This window comes from Diospyros lotus, chromosome 5 (genome assembly GCF_014633365.1).
Source record: "Diospyros lotus cultivar Yz01 chromosome 5, ASM1463336v1, whole genome shotgun sequence".
In the NCBI taxonomy this organism is placed as follows: Eukaryota; Viridiplantae; Streptophyta; class Magnoliopsida; order Ericales; family Ebenaceae; genus Diospyros; species Diospyros lotus.
In genome coordinates, this window is record NC_068342.1 from 10585558 (window position 1) to 10602709 (window position 17152).

The 17152-nt window shown below is 36.9% G+C and overlaps 1 protein-coding gene across 4 annotated transcripts; it reads left to right on the forward strand.

The window, feature by feature from the left end:
• Positions 1-5739: 5739 nt before the first annotated feature.
• LOC127802817 (SNF2 domain-containing protein CLASSY 4-like) lies at positions 5740-14775 on the forward strand. 4 transcript variants are annotated; one of them, XM_052338849.1, is made up of 6 exons: positions 5740-6163; positions 8175-8492; positions 9820-11204; positions 11369-11410; positions 12172-12321; positions 12489-14775. In XM_052338849.1, the coding sequence occupies exons 1-6, from the start codon at positions 6040-6042 to the stop codon at positions 14445-14447; spliced, it is 3978 nt and encodes a 1325-aa protein (XP_052194809.1). In that variant the 5' UTR covers positions 5740-6039; the 3' UTR covers positions 14448-14775. The 4 variants fall into 4 exon arrangements, with proteins under 4 accessions (XP_052194809.1, XP_052194810.1, XP_052194811.1 ...); XM_052338850.1 differs by lacking the exon at positions 11369-11410 and having other exon boundaries at positions 12489-14774; XM_052338851.1 differs by lacking the exon at positions 8175-8492 and having other exon boundaries at positions 12489-14774.
• The last annotated feature ends 2377 nt before the right edge of the window (positions 14776-17152 follow it).

Genomic DNA, 17152 nt, shown 5'->3' on the forward strand with positions numbered 1-17152 from the left:
ATTACTAAACATTATTTCATATTCTTGTATAAATAAGCAAATACTCATTCTTGAAAATGTTCGATATCTCTAATATTGATTGTAATACAGTTTCTTTTATCATGTTTAGTGTCTGACTTAAATATCAGAATGCTTGTGTGGGGACCTCTCGAGCCCTTTAATTGTTCTTATATTTTTACAGATTCAAGTGGGTTAACGACGACGTTTCTATTCAAATATTATTGTTGTAATCAGGCAGCAACAATTGGCTTCATTTGTGGGAAGCGTCTAAAAAGCCTATAAATACTACAATGACTCTCACACAATTTCAAGGCGCATGAAGCCAAATCAAATCAATTAAAAAAAGAAGACATTACACCTTATGGATTCCTTGGAAGCATAATCATGGTGAGTCGTGTTGTTATGAATTTTCAAATGCCGGTCACGGGCTCCATTATTGATGCGCCTCTACTAGTTTAAACGCTCAATTTATTGGTAATGTTCCTAGCAGTTGCGATTATAATACAAATCTAGGTTGTTAAAGGAGCATATTTGGGTTGTTGAAGAAACAGATCTAGATTGTTGAATGAGCAGATCTAGAATAGATTTGGGTTGCTAAAGAAGCACTTAGATCTAAAACGGATCTGGGAGTAGACCTAGAGCAGATTTGGGTTAGTATATATATAATATGGATATTCTTTTTGAGTGCGGACATATGCGTTATACTGAACTGCTAAAATAAAATATACACATTCTTTTTAAGTGTGGACATAAGCATTATGTTGAACCGTAAAAATAAAGTACGAATATTCTCTTTGAGTGCAAACGTAAATATTACGCCGAACTGTGAAAACAAAATATAGATATTATTTAATTGCAGACGTAGGCCTGTGTTGAACCATAAAAATAGAATATTATTATTCTTTCTAATTGTGAATGTAGATACTATGCTGAACCGCAAAAATAAAATATGGATATTTTTTCTGAGTGCAGATGTAGACATTATGCCGAACTGCGAAAATAAAATATGGATATTATTTAATTGTGGATGTAGACGTCGCGTTGAATTGCGAAAATAAAATATTGATATTCTTTCTAATTACAAATGTCGCCCACAATTCCAGCAAATATATACACACGAAACTGGGAAGTAGCGACAAAAATTGTTTTAAGAAGACCGTTAAGATATTTGGGGGTTGCTTGTGTCGATGGACGAATGACTCACCTCAAACACATGCAGATATTGAAGTCCGTTAAGATGTCTAGGGGTCATACCTAAGAGACATGTATCGAACACATGCAACAACCGTTAAGATGTTTGGGGGTCGTTTGCGTTGATTGATGAATGACTTGCCTTAAACACACACGAATGTTGAAGTTTGTTAAGATGTCTAGGTTAATACCTAAGAGACTTGTCTTAGACACACGCGACAACCGTTAAGATATTTAGGGGTCATTTGCGTCGATAGACGAAGGACTCACCCCGAACACACTTGAATGTTGAAAAACCGTTAATATGTTCGAGGGTTGCTTGTGTTGATGGACAAAGGACTCGCTTCGAACACACATGATAACCATTAAGATGTTTGGGGGTAGCTTGAGTCAATGAACGAAGAACTTGCCTCGAACACACGTAGATATTAAAAATAGTTAAGATATTCGGGGGTCACTTGCGTTGACAGACGAAGGACTTACCTCGAACATACATGGATATTGAAAATCATTAAGATGTTTGGGGATCATTTGCGTTGACAAACGAAAGACTCACCCTGGACACATGCGGATGTTCAAAAACCAGAGCACGAGGGTGCGAGAATAGTTCAAAAACATAAAAAATGCAGATGTGAGAGAATGATTTAAAAATCGAAGCACGAGAGCGTGAGAATGGCTCAAAAATAAAAAACTCAGAAAGTGTGAGAATAATCTATCATAAAAAATAAAGACAGACCTTGACACAATTTACTTTTCCATCCGAGAAACTCAAATAAAAGAGCGGGAAGTAATTGTTGTGTTATAAGCAAAGGCCTATTAATTGCCCAAAAGCTCAAAATAATTTTTTGGCTAAAATGTGTAAATTTTTCCATAACTGGGGGTTTCCGCATAAACACACAAACTAGATAACTCAGACATTAAAAAAATCTCTCTAAATATTTTAAGAAAATGATAGATAATTATCCATAAAAAAATATAATTCTGAAATGATTTTGGAATATTAGGATAAATGTCATCCATAAGAGATAGACGATATCCATAACAATTTTAGTTTTAGTCAAACTATGATTAATTAAGATAAACATCAGTTATAAGAAATAGACGTCATCTATTGTTAGTATTGTGTGCCTTGATAATGGATTTGGATGACATATAGTGGGCTTATTTTAATGCATTAATTATATTTTGTATAAATCAATAAAAAACAAGGTTTTCTTCATTCATATTTTTTCTAATTAATTATATGAATGAGTCTCTAGATCTTCTGTACGAAAATCTTATTCTCAATGTGTTGAGACTATGTGACAAAATTATTTGGTAACAGAATATTTTAAACTATTCATAGTCCTTAGATTATTTGGATAGGAACTCTGATTAATCGAGTATGAACTAACACATGGGTTATTATCTCGTTCGGTATAGGGATACTGATGGAAGGATGGTGTGTCACGTGCAATATGACATAAGATGTCGTTAGTAAACTTGCAGGTGGTCGTTAGAGAACAATCAATCAAATGTGACGCCAATGACTGACCACATGAGCTGATGGATGATGGTTGAGTCATCATGTTGCGATGGTGTGTTGATTCTTAGACTTAAACTGACACGGTTGTTTTGTGTATTGGTATGCGAGATTTACTAATGAGCTGAACCATCCAATTGGGAGATGAGAACATTCTTCTATGTGATTTTATATTACTGATATATAGAGATCGATGTTGGAAATAGGATTCGTCGCCCTTGTCGGTAATTGATAGGGTGAATGTTCTATGTGATCTATTATTGATGTGACGGGACAGTCTTTGCCCAGCCCAACCCAAATTAAAAGTTAGGAAATGTGTTTCCTGATGTGTCATCTAGTCACATTAATAAGATCTGACACATAGTTAATGAGTTTGTCACTCCACGACTTTTGCTCAATCGGGATGTTAGGTGATTGAAAGACTACAACACTTAGTAATTGTTGACTGTAATATGTTAATTTGAAGTGAGATTTCATTGCCACCTATACTATCCTAAACCGCTACTAGGCGTTATTCAGAAACTCTCGAAATGTCATCGGGATTTGGAGAATTTTTGGTGATGGGTCAATGAGTTGATCGATACTGAAAAGGGTTTTATTGTTATCTGATTACTAGTGGGTAGTGAACCTAGAAAGTCACATACCATATAATGTTGAGTTTGATATCGACATCGTGTGCCCAATATGTCTTTGAAAATGATTGGTCAAAAGTTGACCATAGGCCTCATACTGTTAATAGTGCATAGTACATAATAATAATGCACGATGTGAAATCAATATTGATTATACAGTAAGTGGCGGCGAATTAAGTGCACAGTTAAAATGCATAGTAAATTACATGATTGCTCAATTATTAAAAGGGGTGGCTGCACGAATTTCAAAAGAGAATTAAATTAGGGAAGGGGAAAGAAGAAAAGGAAAAAAGATGAGGGAGTTTATTTAATGGCAGAGGCCCTGTCTTTGCCTCATATCTCTCTCTCTCTCCCTTACGGTTTTGTTTCTCTTTTTCTTCTTTCAAATTCTTTTGAAAAATCATAAAAATTATACGTGTAATTGTTACGCATATAATTTTGAAACGCGAACAACGGTGATACGCAGATCCTCTGTGTCTAGTACGAGAAAAGGTAATCGAAACGGTATCTTACTACATACTAGGTGTGGACAGATTAGAACCACAATAACGTGAAGGGGAAAGAAGAAAAGGGAAAAGGATGAGGGAATTTATTTAATGGCAGAGGCCCTGTCTTTGCCTCATCTCTCTCTCTCTCTCTCTTTCCCTTACGATTTTGTTTCTCTTTTTTTTTTTTTTCTGATTCTTTTGAAAAATCATAAAAATTATACGTGTAATTGCTACGCATATAATTTTGAAACGCGGAGAACGATGATACGCAGATCCTCTGTGTCTAGTACGAGAAAAGGTAATCAAAACGGTATCTTACTACATACTAGGTGTGGATAGATTAGAACCACAATAACGTGAGATGGATATGGTCTCAGTACATAAATAGTTTCTATATCCCAACCTTACATTGGATAGTAGGTATGCATTTATTTATGCATTCAATTGTTGAATATGCGTGTTGTTTAAATACCCAAGTCATGTATGACGTGTATATTATATTCTGCGGTGTGTATCTGATACACGATAAAAATTTTATTTTTGCCTATACTATCGTACTAGTAATTCCTTTCATCTATAACGATCATAGTTCCAATCAGATTAGAGATAATCAAGATGGACTTTATCTACAATAATCATATTCTTATATTACTAAATATGATTTCATATTCCTTTATAAATAAGCAATTACTCATTCTTGAAAATGTACGACGTTTTTGATACTAGTTTCAATACAATTTATTTCATCATTTTCAGTGTCTGGCTTAAGCATACGAGTCTTTGTGCGAGAACTTTTTCGCACCCTCTGATTGTTTTCTTATTTTTGCAACTTTAGCCAACTTGATGACGACATTTCTATTTAAATAAATTTATTATTGTAATGACTCAAATCTCAAATCATAATAACTTAAAATGAAAAACACGACAATAATTTGACTTTAATATAAAAATAAATATAAACATAAAAAATAGTTATTCAATCTAAAAATAAATATAAATTCTATAATATATTCAAACAAACTTTGAAAATAAATTTTAGAAAAAAATTAAAAAATTTGAGTTAAAGATGAATTCTTTTTATATCTATTCGTGAATGGAGACTCGTTTGGTATCGAAAATACATTTTGGATCTTTACTATTATTACGAAACAATTACAAAAGTTTTTGAAATTAAAAAAGTGGTCTAGTAACGTTTCTTAACGTTTTGAAAATGAAAATATTTCAAAAAATACAGAAATGGCACCCTTGAAAAATTTTCATACATCATAGAAACATGCTATATTTATAATAAATAATAATATGTATTATTGTTAGAAATACATGTAATTTATTCACACACATATATAGTACTTTATTCAATTTTTAATTTAAAATTGGAATCAGGGCGAATCGAATATAAATTTTTTAAAATTTTCAAATCAAATATTAGATCAAAATTTTTCATCTTGAATTGGGCTAAGTTTTTTATTTTGGTCCAATCTAGTTTTTAATCGAATGAGAATTTAAATATTTTTAAATATTAGAAGAGTTTACCATCAATGATGATTTATCTAATATAGATCTTTTCTACAATAACAAGCTTCCATTTTAGTATATGAAGTTCTGTCAAATTTTTATTATTTTTAACATAATTTTCACATGATTCATTTTCAAAATTGTGAAATTAAAAATTATATTTTGAAATTTAAAAATGGTATTTACAGAGAAAAAAGAAATTTAAAAACTGTATATATACAGGGAGCTGATATGTTGCCCTAGGGGTGGGTGTGTGGGCCCCTCATGGGACCCACGCCGAGATTACCCGCGGGCAATTGTTTTGTTGCCCGCAACGTAACAATTCTGTATATATATATATATATATATGTATGTGTGTATGAATGTATATGTATAAAAATGATCACGACATTCTGGTGGCGGGCGGAGTGCCAGGCGCACGCCAATTCAGCACGAGCATTGGTCCCTCAATCTCAAGCATTTAATGCAGAATCCCTTCTTCCCGCCACTTCTATAAATATGGCGTCCCTTCGATTTCCCCTTCTCTCTCTTTCTCTCACTCCGGATTCTCGGCTCTTTCTTTCTCCCTCCCTTCTCTGATTTTGCGGCCACCGCAGTAACGGAGACGCGCTGTTCTTCCTTCACAAACGTGTTCCGTAGGTCTCGCCGATCAATCTCTTCAACCTATCAAGTTCTCGATCCCTCCGGCACAATGTCCTGTGTGGCGAAGAGGACCAGAGCTCAAACAGATAAGCGTATCGAGGATGAATACCGTGAATGGAAGAGACGAACCGGGTCCAACGGCGAAGAAAGAAGAAGACGACCTTCCCCGCTAAGTAATTGCTGTTGTCTTTTGTACGATTAGTTGATTAGTTGCCTGATTTATTCAAGGAATCAATGCTAAAGAAACGGGTTGAGTAAAGTGATTTTTATTGTATTTTGTGGTATACACCGACGTTTTAGGGTCAGAGTTGATTTGTTTGCCTGATTTATTCGCAGTTCTCTCTTTTATTGAGTTTTTCAGATTAGATATACCCTTGACTTTGCGTTTACACCTACTCGTTCTTGTATATATATTATATCCTTTTGTTATATGTACTCGTCTATTTGCGTTTTAAGCTCTTCACAGGGTTGGTTGTTTAATTTATAGAAACAACAACATACCAAGCCTTAATCCGCTTGTGCGGAGTAGGGTTATGTGAAAGAAATGTTTTCCATTTTCCTTTCCTTGTACATGACCAGAGAAGTAAAAATTTGCAGAAGCATAAAGAAATGAATACTGATATTGCACAAAGCAGGCCAAATGCATTGGCTGATGCATTCAGGCTGCCTTGTCGAATGCAATATTGTCATCTTAAAGAAATCTATTCACCCATTCTCCCCCTGCACAGAGGTAAACCCTATCAATTCAGCCTAAAATTTTGGGCTATTTAACATTATCCTTTCTTTTGACATTCCTGTTTTCCTCTCTAGGGATCGATGAAGAGGAGAATGAAGTTGCAGTATTCCGCATGAGGGGAAACATATAGGCAAATAGAAATCTGGAGTTGAATCTAAACTTTAATATTGTAAGGGTGATGATTTTTTGAACATAAACAACTTATATGGAACATTATAGTTGAAAGAGTAGATGAATTACTAAGCCATTTAGACATGCAAATCTTTTTACTTCCCGTGGGAGCTTTTCTTGTAGCCTTGATTGTCCAATTGAAAAGAAAGAGTTGTTCTCCTGATCAGGAGTGAATGTGGTGATTTAACAAGGTTCATTCTGTAGGGAATTTGGGATCACCATAAATTTTGATCTTTTTCCTGACTTTTTATGGCGTCGAGGGGATTTCCTAGACAAGTTTCATTTAGAGTTGACTGGAGAAGTATAACATTTTCGTAAAATGATGCACGAGAAAAATCAAGAAACCTATGAAACTTGAAACACATGTTATAGATATGAATTGTCTGCTTTATTGCAGACAATTCATCCAAGGGTTTGTCCTCTTCTAAAAGGAAACCTATGAAACATGAAATATTTGTTATAGATATGAAAACAATAAAAGAAAGAAGGTTCATTCATGGCTGGAAATTTTCATGAAGTGTATACTGGTATGATTTTTAACATGGTTTGTAGCCATTGTACTAAATCAAGCAATGCTCTATAATGTTGGGATTGCATCTTATATATTATTTAGTTATATACTAAAGTCTTTTGCTCATTTCTATTGCCAATGGAATAAAATGTTGTCATACTATGTGGTACTGACAGCAAAATATATTGGCTTAATTACCAAAGAAAAAACATCAAAGTGTTTTTTGCTTGTCCATCTGGACCTCTGAGTTTGTTAATATTATCTTCCTTGCATGCGCATTGAGTCTCATTGCAATAACGGATATTGTTTTCATAAATTGTTGCTACTGTCTTGTGTTGTTTAAAATCTTGGACAATGCACTGGAATCTGTATAGAGAAGAGCATGGTATCAAAATCGCTCACAACTTCTGCAATGAAGTCTTCTTAAGTGCAATTGTAATATGATTCTGCTAGCAATGACCTGTATCATGGCTTTGGGCTAAATGCATAATAGTTGTGTTTTTGTTTCCATACTAGATCTCTTTTTTACTCATTTTGATTGCCAAGAGCATCTTGGCCTCTAAGCTGGTCACACTGACATCTTTGTTCCCAATTCTTGCAATTTCTTGTCAACCATAAAGCAGTAGACACCAGATGTCAATGCATTAAAGAATGTCGCCAAATTCTATGTAGAAACTTCCTCTTATCGCTGTGCTATTACTAACAAAACCAAGTAATATTCACCATTTCTTCCCTTGCACGTATAATGTTCCATGTCATTTTACAGGGTTCCATGATGTCAGTGACCAACATAATAATATCAAAGTTGAAGTAATTGACAGATCTGGGGATGAAGGAGCATATGACAATGCTACAATGAAGTGTTGGTCAAAACTAGAACATAACAATTGTGATGATATTTCCAATGTTAATGGGGCTGCCAAAGTCACCAAACAGAGTCTTTCTGTTGGTTTAGATGATTCATTGGGTTCCATTGGCACTAACAGTAATGACACAAATGATGGAAATTTTGAAATGGAAAGCTCTCGTTCCTTCTTTGAAGTGGATAAATCCAGCTACTTTGCTGTGAGAGGCAGTGAATTGGGTATTTTATTTTGTTATGGTTGTTTGCTTCTTTTTGATTACTGAAAGATATGTACGACAACTTGTTTCGTTTTTGTGTCCTGAAAAAACAAATGGTAATGGAGATAGATCAAGTATTTTCTTAGTGCTGCAAGAGTTTGAAACAAAACTCAAATTAGCTTGTAGCTCCCAAGTGAAGCTATTCAAAATTTGCAAAACTATTTTTACATCCCTAGTGATCCTGAAGTTCTGCTTTGCACACAAAAAAGGGGGCAATGGCAGCATTTTCAATATTGTAGTCTTTATTAAATATGTTCTTGATGTCTGCAGCTGAGTCTCAATTTGCTATGAAGGATCTTGTATTAATGTTTTATCTTGCATTCTGTGCTTTGAATGATAAGGCAGGAAAGGCTGATGCTGAACTGGATGTTGATGCCAGGAGTAAATGTCAGATTTGAATCTTTAGGTCCAAATGCTAGCCAAATCAGTTTTTTTTTCTCTTTTTGGGAAGTATAATCTCATTTTTTTCTGACCATCTAATGGAAGAATGTTAATCTGATCATTAGTAAGCCGTGCTTTGAGAATCCAGAAAAAAGTTCATATGTTGGATTCATATCTGATGACATTGTAATAATGAAGGGTTTGCAGGGATTTAAAAGCTACTTTCCAAGAAGAGCATTCTGCATATGTTTCTGCTGAATGAGGTGAAAGAATATGTGGAGAATGATGTCTGCATCAATCTACCCAATAATAGGTGAAAATAGATGCTCATGTAGGCAGGCTTAAGCCAAAAGAATCTTATAAAGTGGCCTTTTCAGTCACCCATTGTGTTCATTTCAGCCAGGATGATTAGTGGCTTTAGGGGTTCAAACATGTAGGGTGTGAATTTGATTAATTTCTCAAAATCAAACTTTCTTGTTCAATGAAGCATATCATTGCTCATGTATTTTACTAGTAAGTGTCATTGTAGTTGACATCATAGCTGGAGATTCATTGGCAAGTTCAGTTGTAGTATCTTCTGTGCAATAGATCAAATTGCTGCTAAAACTGCTTGCAAACTACATGGCATGACAGCAGAAAATTTGTCTAATCATGTTTTCCTGCTAATTCTCTTGTCAGTTCCTGTAAATAATTGGAAAATAAAAAGAGGTAGTGAAGGACCATCAAGGACTAGAAGTTTGCTTTAGTTTTATGACTTCTTAGTAATAACATGAACTTCACTTGCATGCTTGAATGAATAGCCTACTAAGGAAACGTCTAATAGCTTAGCAAGAATTGGTTGCTACATACAAAATTTTCTTATTATCCATTGCTTGTTTCTTTGCTGTAACATGACTGCATTCATGTAGGAACTGGTGATCAGTCAATGACTTCTAGGGAAACCATGGATGATGATTCAACCAAAAAAGATTTTGTCAAAGAAGAGAGTTTTGAAGCAGGCTTGCTGTTAAAATTGAATTCAGGCTCTTCAGTTGAACCTATAACTATCAGTTCAGATGGGGAGGAAGATATGCCATTGGGTCCTGGAAGTAGGAAAAGTGAACTGGACATTGATCATGGCATTTCTTTCCACACGCATTTGAAAGCAGGATCTAGAAAGAAGCCTTCAGAGATTGGTAGAACTGTCTCCGTTAGTGACTTGGATCAATCAATGATGTCTAGTGAAAACAATGATGATGATTCAAGCAATGAAGATTTTGACAAAGAAAAGAGCTTTGAATCAGGGTGGCAAGTAAAATCTAAAGGTTCAACTGAACCCATAACCATCATTTCAGATGGTGGGGAAGAGATGCCATTTAGTCCTGGAAGCTGGGAAAGTGAACTGGAAGTTGATGCTGGAGTAGAAGATAGCAGTACTTTCTGGGCAAATTTGAAAGCAGGATCTAGAAAGAAGCCTCCAGAGACTACTAGAACTGCTTCCATTAGTGACTTGGATCCATCAATTACTTCCAGTGAAACTAATTATGATGATTCAAGTGACAAAGATTTTGAGGTCTTGTCCAGTGGGATGGAGGAGTCAAGCGCTTACTTGGAGGAGGTTGATGAACAAGAACAGGATGGTAACATTAACAGCAGTGATGAAGAAAGCAATGACCATTATGTAAACAGAAAAGAATTCCCTAATAAGAATTGTTATCAGATAAGGCTTAGGTCAACTCAGCGGCATGTGGAGCAAAGACATGTTTTGAAAGAAGAAAATGGTGGCATCGAAACTAATTTATACAATTGTAGAACTGATAAAGAAAAGTGTAGTGAAGAGAAAAACGCAGAACTGAGGGGGGTAAGAAAGTCCAGTAATAGAAAACAAGCTACTGTCCAGAAAACAAGCTACTGTCCAGAAAAGTGTAGTGAAGAGAAAAACGCAGAACTGAATGATGATAGCAAAATCCATGGCACCAAAAAGGAAGGATATAGTGATGAGAAGGTGGATGAGAAAAGTGGGGAAATGGGAGAGCCCATAAACAGAAAGAGTCCTGTGGCTTCAAAAGGTCATGGAATATTCAGGACTTTTCTTGATTCTATTTTGGACAAAAATAATGCACTTGAAGATGAGGTATCTGAACAAGTTAAGAGTTCGTCTTTGGTGGAGTACACACTTCCTTTGAAGTTTAAATATGAGTTTGAGGAACCTGAGCTGGTGGAGAAATCAGACCTTGATAAACTGACAGATGATTTGTTTGCCGAGATGGAATTTGCTCAGAGGTGTGAGGAAATGGGTTCCTGTCCTCCTGCGGTAACTTTCTTACCTGTATTTTCCCAAAAACTGGTTCTAGATTTTGGCTAATATGAGTTGAAACATTTTATAATACTCCTCGCTTTAGGCTACTTAATTTTAATATTCTCCAGGGCATTCTATGAATTTGTTTCATTTAATTACCCTGCTAATCAACTTGATAGGGCTACCTCACCAGCTGCAGGTGGATTATCCTGTTAAACCAGGTGATATTAATTCTCAGAACATGAGCTAAATTTGTCTTCTGTGATGAACTTTTCTAATTCACCTCTCTCTCTCTCTCGCTCTCTCATATTCCAAAGGGGCTTCCGTAGTGCATGAGACTCCTTGCTTTGCGAGGGTTTGGGAAGGGTCGTTTTTGTATGCAACCTCACATTGATTTACAAAGAGGAAACTGTTTTCGCAAAATTGAATCTGTGACGTTATAGTTTCAAGAAACAACTTTTCTGTTACTAACTTACTACCAAGACCCGCCCTCTCTTATTTATACTCCAACTAAAGTAAAAAGTGAAGAGACAAGAAAGAGAAGAAAAGTAGAGAAACAAAAAAAAAAAAAAAAAAAAAGAGGAAAACTCCATAAAGCTATCTGAAAATACTTTTTTCCTGGGAGCTGTTACAGTACACAAGTTTTTTTTTACCCCAGGTATCGCACTTCATGCTCTACTTATTCTCTTCCTTTTGTTAAAACATTTAATCTCACTAACTATGAAACATAACAGTGGTCAGTTAATAAGTATAGTGGACTATATCCTATCTGTGAATATCATTTAGTTGATTAAACAGAAGAGACAGAAAAAAGATGTGGAGAAAGTGCAACTAGTTTTATAAAGCCAAATAAGTAGTGTATATTTTCTTCCTGAGATCAAAATAAAGCATCAATTTGTAATTTTGTCAATGTCCAATAAATGACTGCAAACTGCTGCTTGCATGACTAAAAAGTAAATATGAACTATGAAATGATTTACAGGTTGACAATATTTGCCCAGAAGCTGGAAGAAATCAAACCATTCTTTGCCATAAAGGGAAGCACAATTTTGTCCTTGATGAGGAGATTGGGATTAGGTGTAGTATTTGTTCTTATGTGGAGCTTGAGATCAAATATGTAATGCCGTCATTTGTAAGTAATTTTAATTTTTTTTATTTCATGTGCTATTTATAAATGAAAACAATGCCATTGGATTTACTACCCTATCTTCTAATTTCTTATTCAAGGAATGCAAATTGATTTGCTAACTTGACTTTTAAATCCTATATTAACTCTTCTTGCTTTGGAACGTGTTACAGGGTAAAAATTTATTTGCTTGTGAAACATCAAAGAGAGAATACCCGTTTGCACACAAGGAAATCCCTGTGTTTGATGGATTTAATTTTGAAAGTTCACATGCTAATCTACTGGACCCTTGCAATCATGTCAGAGGCACAGTTTGGGACATCATACCTGGCATAAAAGAGAGCATGTATCCTCACCAAATAGAGGGTTTTGAGTTCTTATGGAGGAATTTAGCGGGAACTACCTACCTCAGTGAATTGAGAAACACTGATTCAAATGGAGTCGGAGGCTGCATTATTTCACATGCCCCTGGAACTGGCAAGAGCCGCTTGACCATTGTATTTATTGAAACATTTCTGAATTTATTTCCGAACTGTCGTCCAATCATTATTGCTCCAGTTGGCATGCTGTTGACATGGGAAGAAGAATTCAGGAAATGGGAAGTAAAATTTCCCTTCCACAACCTAAACAATTTGGAATTATCAGGCAAGGAAGATGAGACGTCTATTGAAATACTCTCAAAAAGCCAGTTTCAGAGCAAAGATGCTGTACGGATGGTAAAGATGCATTCGTGGAGTAACGGAAAAAGCATACTAGGCATCAGCTATCATTTGTTTAATAAGCTTGCTGGTGAAAATTTTGTGAAAGCTGAGGGAAAGAATAAATGGTCAAAGCTAGTTATTGACAAGGAAGATGAATTGATTCGTCAGGATAAGGAGGGTGAATTGCTTGGGAAGATACTACTGGAGTCGCCAGGTCTGGTATTTCTTGATGAAGGACACACACCACGTAACCACCGGAGTCGAATTTGGAAAACTCTCTTGAAACTTAAAACAAAAAGGCGGATCATCCTTTCAGGCACCCCTTTCCAAAACAATTTTGGCGAGCTCTTCAATACTTTACGTCTAGTAAGACCAGCTGTTGCAGACGTGTTTGCCAAACAAAAAGCATTTGCAGACATGAATCTATCAGGAGGAAGGGGATATTACGGAAAGCAGTTGACAGGACAAGTGTCTTCTGTGTCTGTTTCAAGTGGGAAAGAAGTTGATGATGCAATTAAGAAGCTTAAAGCAACCATATCTCCATTTGTTCATGTTCACAAAGGTAGCATTCTTTGGCGCAGTCTTCCTGGCTTGAGAGAGTGTGCAATTCTTTTAAATCCACCCCAACTGCAGATGGAACTTATTAGAACTTTTCAAGCTCCAGAAAGCACCTTTGAGTTTGAGCATAAGGTCGCATTAGTTTCTGCACACCCATATTTGCTCCTGCATTGTAAAGACAGGTCTGTTATTGATCGTGATGCGCTAGAGCTGTACAGGCTTAACCCTGACCTAGGTGTCAAAACAAAGTTTATAATGGAACTCGTACGCCTCAGTGTGGCTATGAAAGAGAAAGTTCTTATTTTTAGTCAGTATATTGACACTCTGGAGTTAATCAAGGACCAGCTCGAAGCAATTTTTAATTGGCATGAGGGAAAGGAACTTCTGCAAATACAGGGCTCAGTGGAACAGAAATATCGGCAAAAATTTATTGGCATTTTCAATGACACAAAGAGTGAAGCAAAAGTAATGTTGGCATCAACAAAATGCTGTTCTGAAGGGATAAGTTTAGTTGGAGCTTCAAGAGTTGTTCTTATAGATGTTGTTTGGAATCCATCTGTGGAGAGGCAAGCCATAAGTCGGGCTTATAGACTCGGCCAAAAGAAGGTTGTTTACACATATAACCTTCTCACATCTGGGACAACAGAGGGGGAGAAATACTGTAGACAATCTCAAAAGAACCTTCTATCTGAGTTGGTTTTCTCCTCCACCAACAAAGAAAGAGAACCAAATAATTGTCCTACAACCTTTAGTGATGTCATCTTGGAGGAGATGGTTGCACATGGAAAGCTCAAAGATATGTTTGAGAAGATCATTTACCAACCAAAAGAGACAAACTTAGTGGGAAATTTTAGCTTAGCTACCAATTGGTAGATAATTGTGAATATGGGTACTTTTGACATACAGCCTTTAGGGTTCTAATCCTTGTTTTTAAGGACCTGGTGCTTTTGCATATCTTCAGACAATTTAGGTGATCTCAAAATAATATAGGTACTCTTGACATACAGCATTATTGGGCTGTAACCCTTGTTCTTTGACCTTTACAGAACTCAAGAAAGTGATCAGAACTGAATTGATTTTGTTTTTGCCGTTCATATGGAATGGGTTTAAGTCTGTGCAATTATTACTCAGAAAGACAAAATGTGATTGCTACTGCAACATCCTGAAGGATAACTGATAACACTAGGATATCTGCACTTCCATCTTGATTTTGCATGATGCATCATGTTGATATTGTTTTGTTTTAATTTAATTTGCTATATGCATGTAGTGTTAAGAGTTTATTATGATCTTAGCTAGTGTGCTTACTAACAGCATTTACTAGTTAAGAATTGGAGGAATGGCACGTGTGCAGAAACAGTTCGATAAATATTTTTTTCAGTGTATATCACTTCATCAAGAGCTGTATTCGGATTCATCGGCATCGCCAAGTTGAGCTTTTCATTAAAACAGGCAAAGTTCTTGCTCCGATTGCTTTGATCAGTATGTCCGTCCTTGTTTGTGAATGTAGCTGCTGGATTCATCTGATTTCCAACTTCAAACTGCAAGTTTCAATTCTTTGTTCCTTCAAAAGCTGGGTGGGTTTTCGTTTTAGGATTCTATTAAATGGATTTTTATGGTGATTGGATTTTAATCTGTTTGCCGAGAGAAAGGGATAATGTCCGATTCTTTGTTGCGTGTGTTTGTTTATGTGTTTGATTTTGATTCTGGTGGGTGGGTATTTGTAGGAAAGCATCTTTCTCTTTCCAAACTACTATTGGAGTGATTAGATATTTTGGGCCAAATACATATTTTTGTCCTTGAATTATCACATTTTCTTCTTATGGCCATTCAATTTTTTTGTTGTTTCAATTACACCATTAGATTATACATTTTGATTTAATTGTACACCTCAATTAGAGCGTGCAACACGTGTGTTGAAATGTCCAAATTATCCCTCATGTGCGTGTAAGAGGTTGGTTGATAGGAGAAGATCGACGATCAACGATCAATCAGTGATGCCTCTTATCGTCTGTTTCTGCCATGGTTTTTCTTCTTTTCTGATGACAACTACAGAAAGCCTTTGGCTTGTAGTTAGAGATAGCAAACAGGCAGGGCCGGCCCGGCCTGCCACCAAGTGGCCCGCGGGTCGGGCCAAATCGGCCCGCTTAAAAACGGGCCAGCAGATTGCTGGCCCTAGCCCGGCCCTACACGGGCCTGACGGGCCAAACGGGGCGCGGGCGAGGGCGAGAGCGAGGGCGAGGGTGAGACAGAGGGCGAGCGAGGGGCGCGGGTGAGGGCCAGAGCGAGGGGCGAGGGCGAGGGCGAGGGCGAGACAGAAGGCAAGCGAGGGCGACGACGACGACAAGCGAGGGCGAGAGCAAGGGGCGCGGGCGAGGGCGAGGGCAAGGGCGAGGGCGAGGGCGAGGGCGACAGAGGGCGAGGGCGAGGCAAAGGGTATGGGCGAGAGGCGAGGCTGAGGGGGGGTTTTGTGGCCGATTAGTGGGCCAAGCGGGCCGGGCCAAATCGGCCCGGCCTTAAATGGGCCAGCAAAATGCTGGCCCTAGCCCGGTCCCGGGCTGGGGCCCATTTTTCCATCTCTACTTGCAGTAGGTATGAAGATACGGCTTACGACATACATGTTGAGTGGCTGAAGGAGGCAAAACTTCCTATCACGTGTAGTTGATGAAGAACTAGCAACCATGGTTGCTGGAAACGATGAGGTTGTAGAGAAGGAGAGGATGTGAAGATTGAAAGGGCAATGTAGCGATTGGTGTTTCAAAAACCCTAAGCTTGTTTTAAAGAAGACAGATGGTTGGAGGCATCGCCAACTAGGAAGACAAAGTAAGAGGTCAGTTGATAGGAGAAGACCAACAGTCGATTGGGAGTGCCTTCGACCCTCCGTTTTCTTCTTCAGTCGTAGCAATTGATCGATCATTCGACCAATTCATCTTCCTTGACCAACGGCTTCTTCACCTATTTGCTTTCTGTTACCATCGCTGCCGCTGATCTCTGCACCTTCCACCACCACCAATACCATTTTACCATTGATTGCCCTCCACCATAGCCCACAACTATCTTCATCTTCCACCATAGTCATCGGCTTATACCTTTTCATTCTTTTTCTGTACTTGTCATCGGCCACATCTCCTACCTCGTTGCTAGTTGTTTCTTTTCTTGCCACATCGCCCATCCAATTTTGTTGCTAGCCACCATTTTTGCCATACCATATTCTCCATCTTTTGTATTTGTCGTCGGCCATCTTCTTTACCTCGTCTTTGGACATTGAAAGAAGAAGCTTTGACAAAAATGGTGGTCAGATGTGAGGGGTAATTTGGACATTTCAGTTGCGTGTGTTCTTTAACTAAAGTGCACAATTAACTCGAAATTATATAATTTAAGAGTATAATTAAAATAATAAAAAATATAATTAACCATAAAAAAACTAAAAACATAAAAATACGATAACAAACATATGTATTTGACCATAGATTTTCGAATCTGGTCTGGGGTTGATATATTATAATATGATTAATTGGGATCCCTCTTGCCCGGATCAACTTTTGTTTTTAATTGATTTTTTCACCCTTTCAACCTTT

Coding starts and splice junctions, on each gene's coding strand:
- LOC127802817 (XM_052338849.1), top strand. CDS start 6,040: ATGTCCTGTGTGGCGAAGAGGACCAGAGCTCAAACAGATAAGCGTATC. Junction 11,411..12,171: donor GGATTATCCTGTTAAACCAG/GTGATATTAATT, acceptor AATGATTTACAG/GTTGACAATATTTGCCCAGA. Junction 12,322..12,488: donor AATATGTAATGCCGTCATTT/GTAAGTAATTTT, acceptor AACGTGTTACAG/GGTAAAAATTTATTTGCTTG.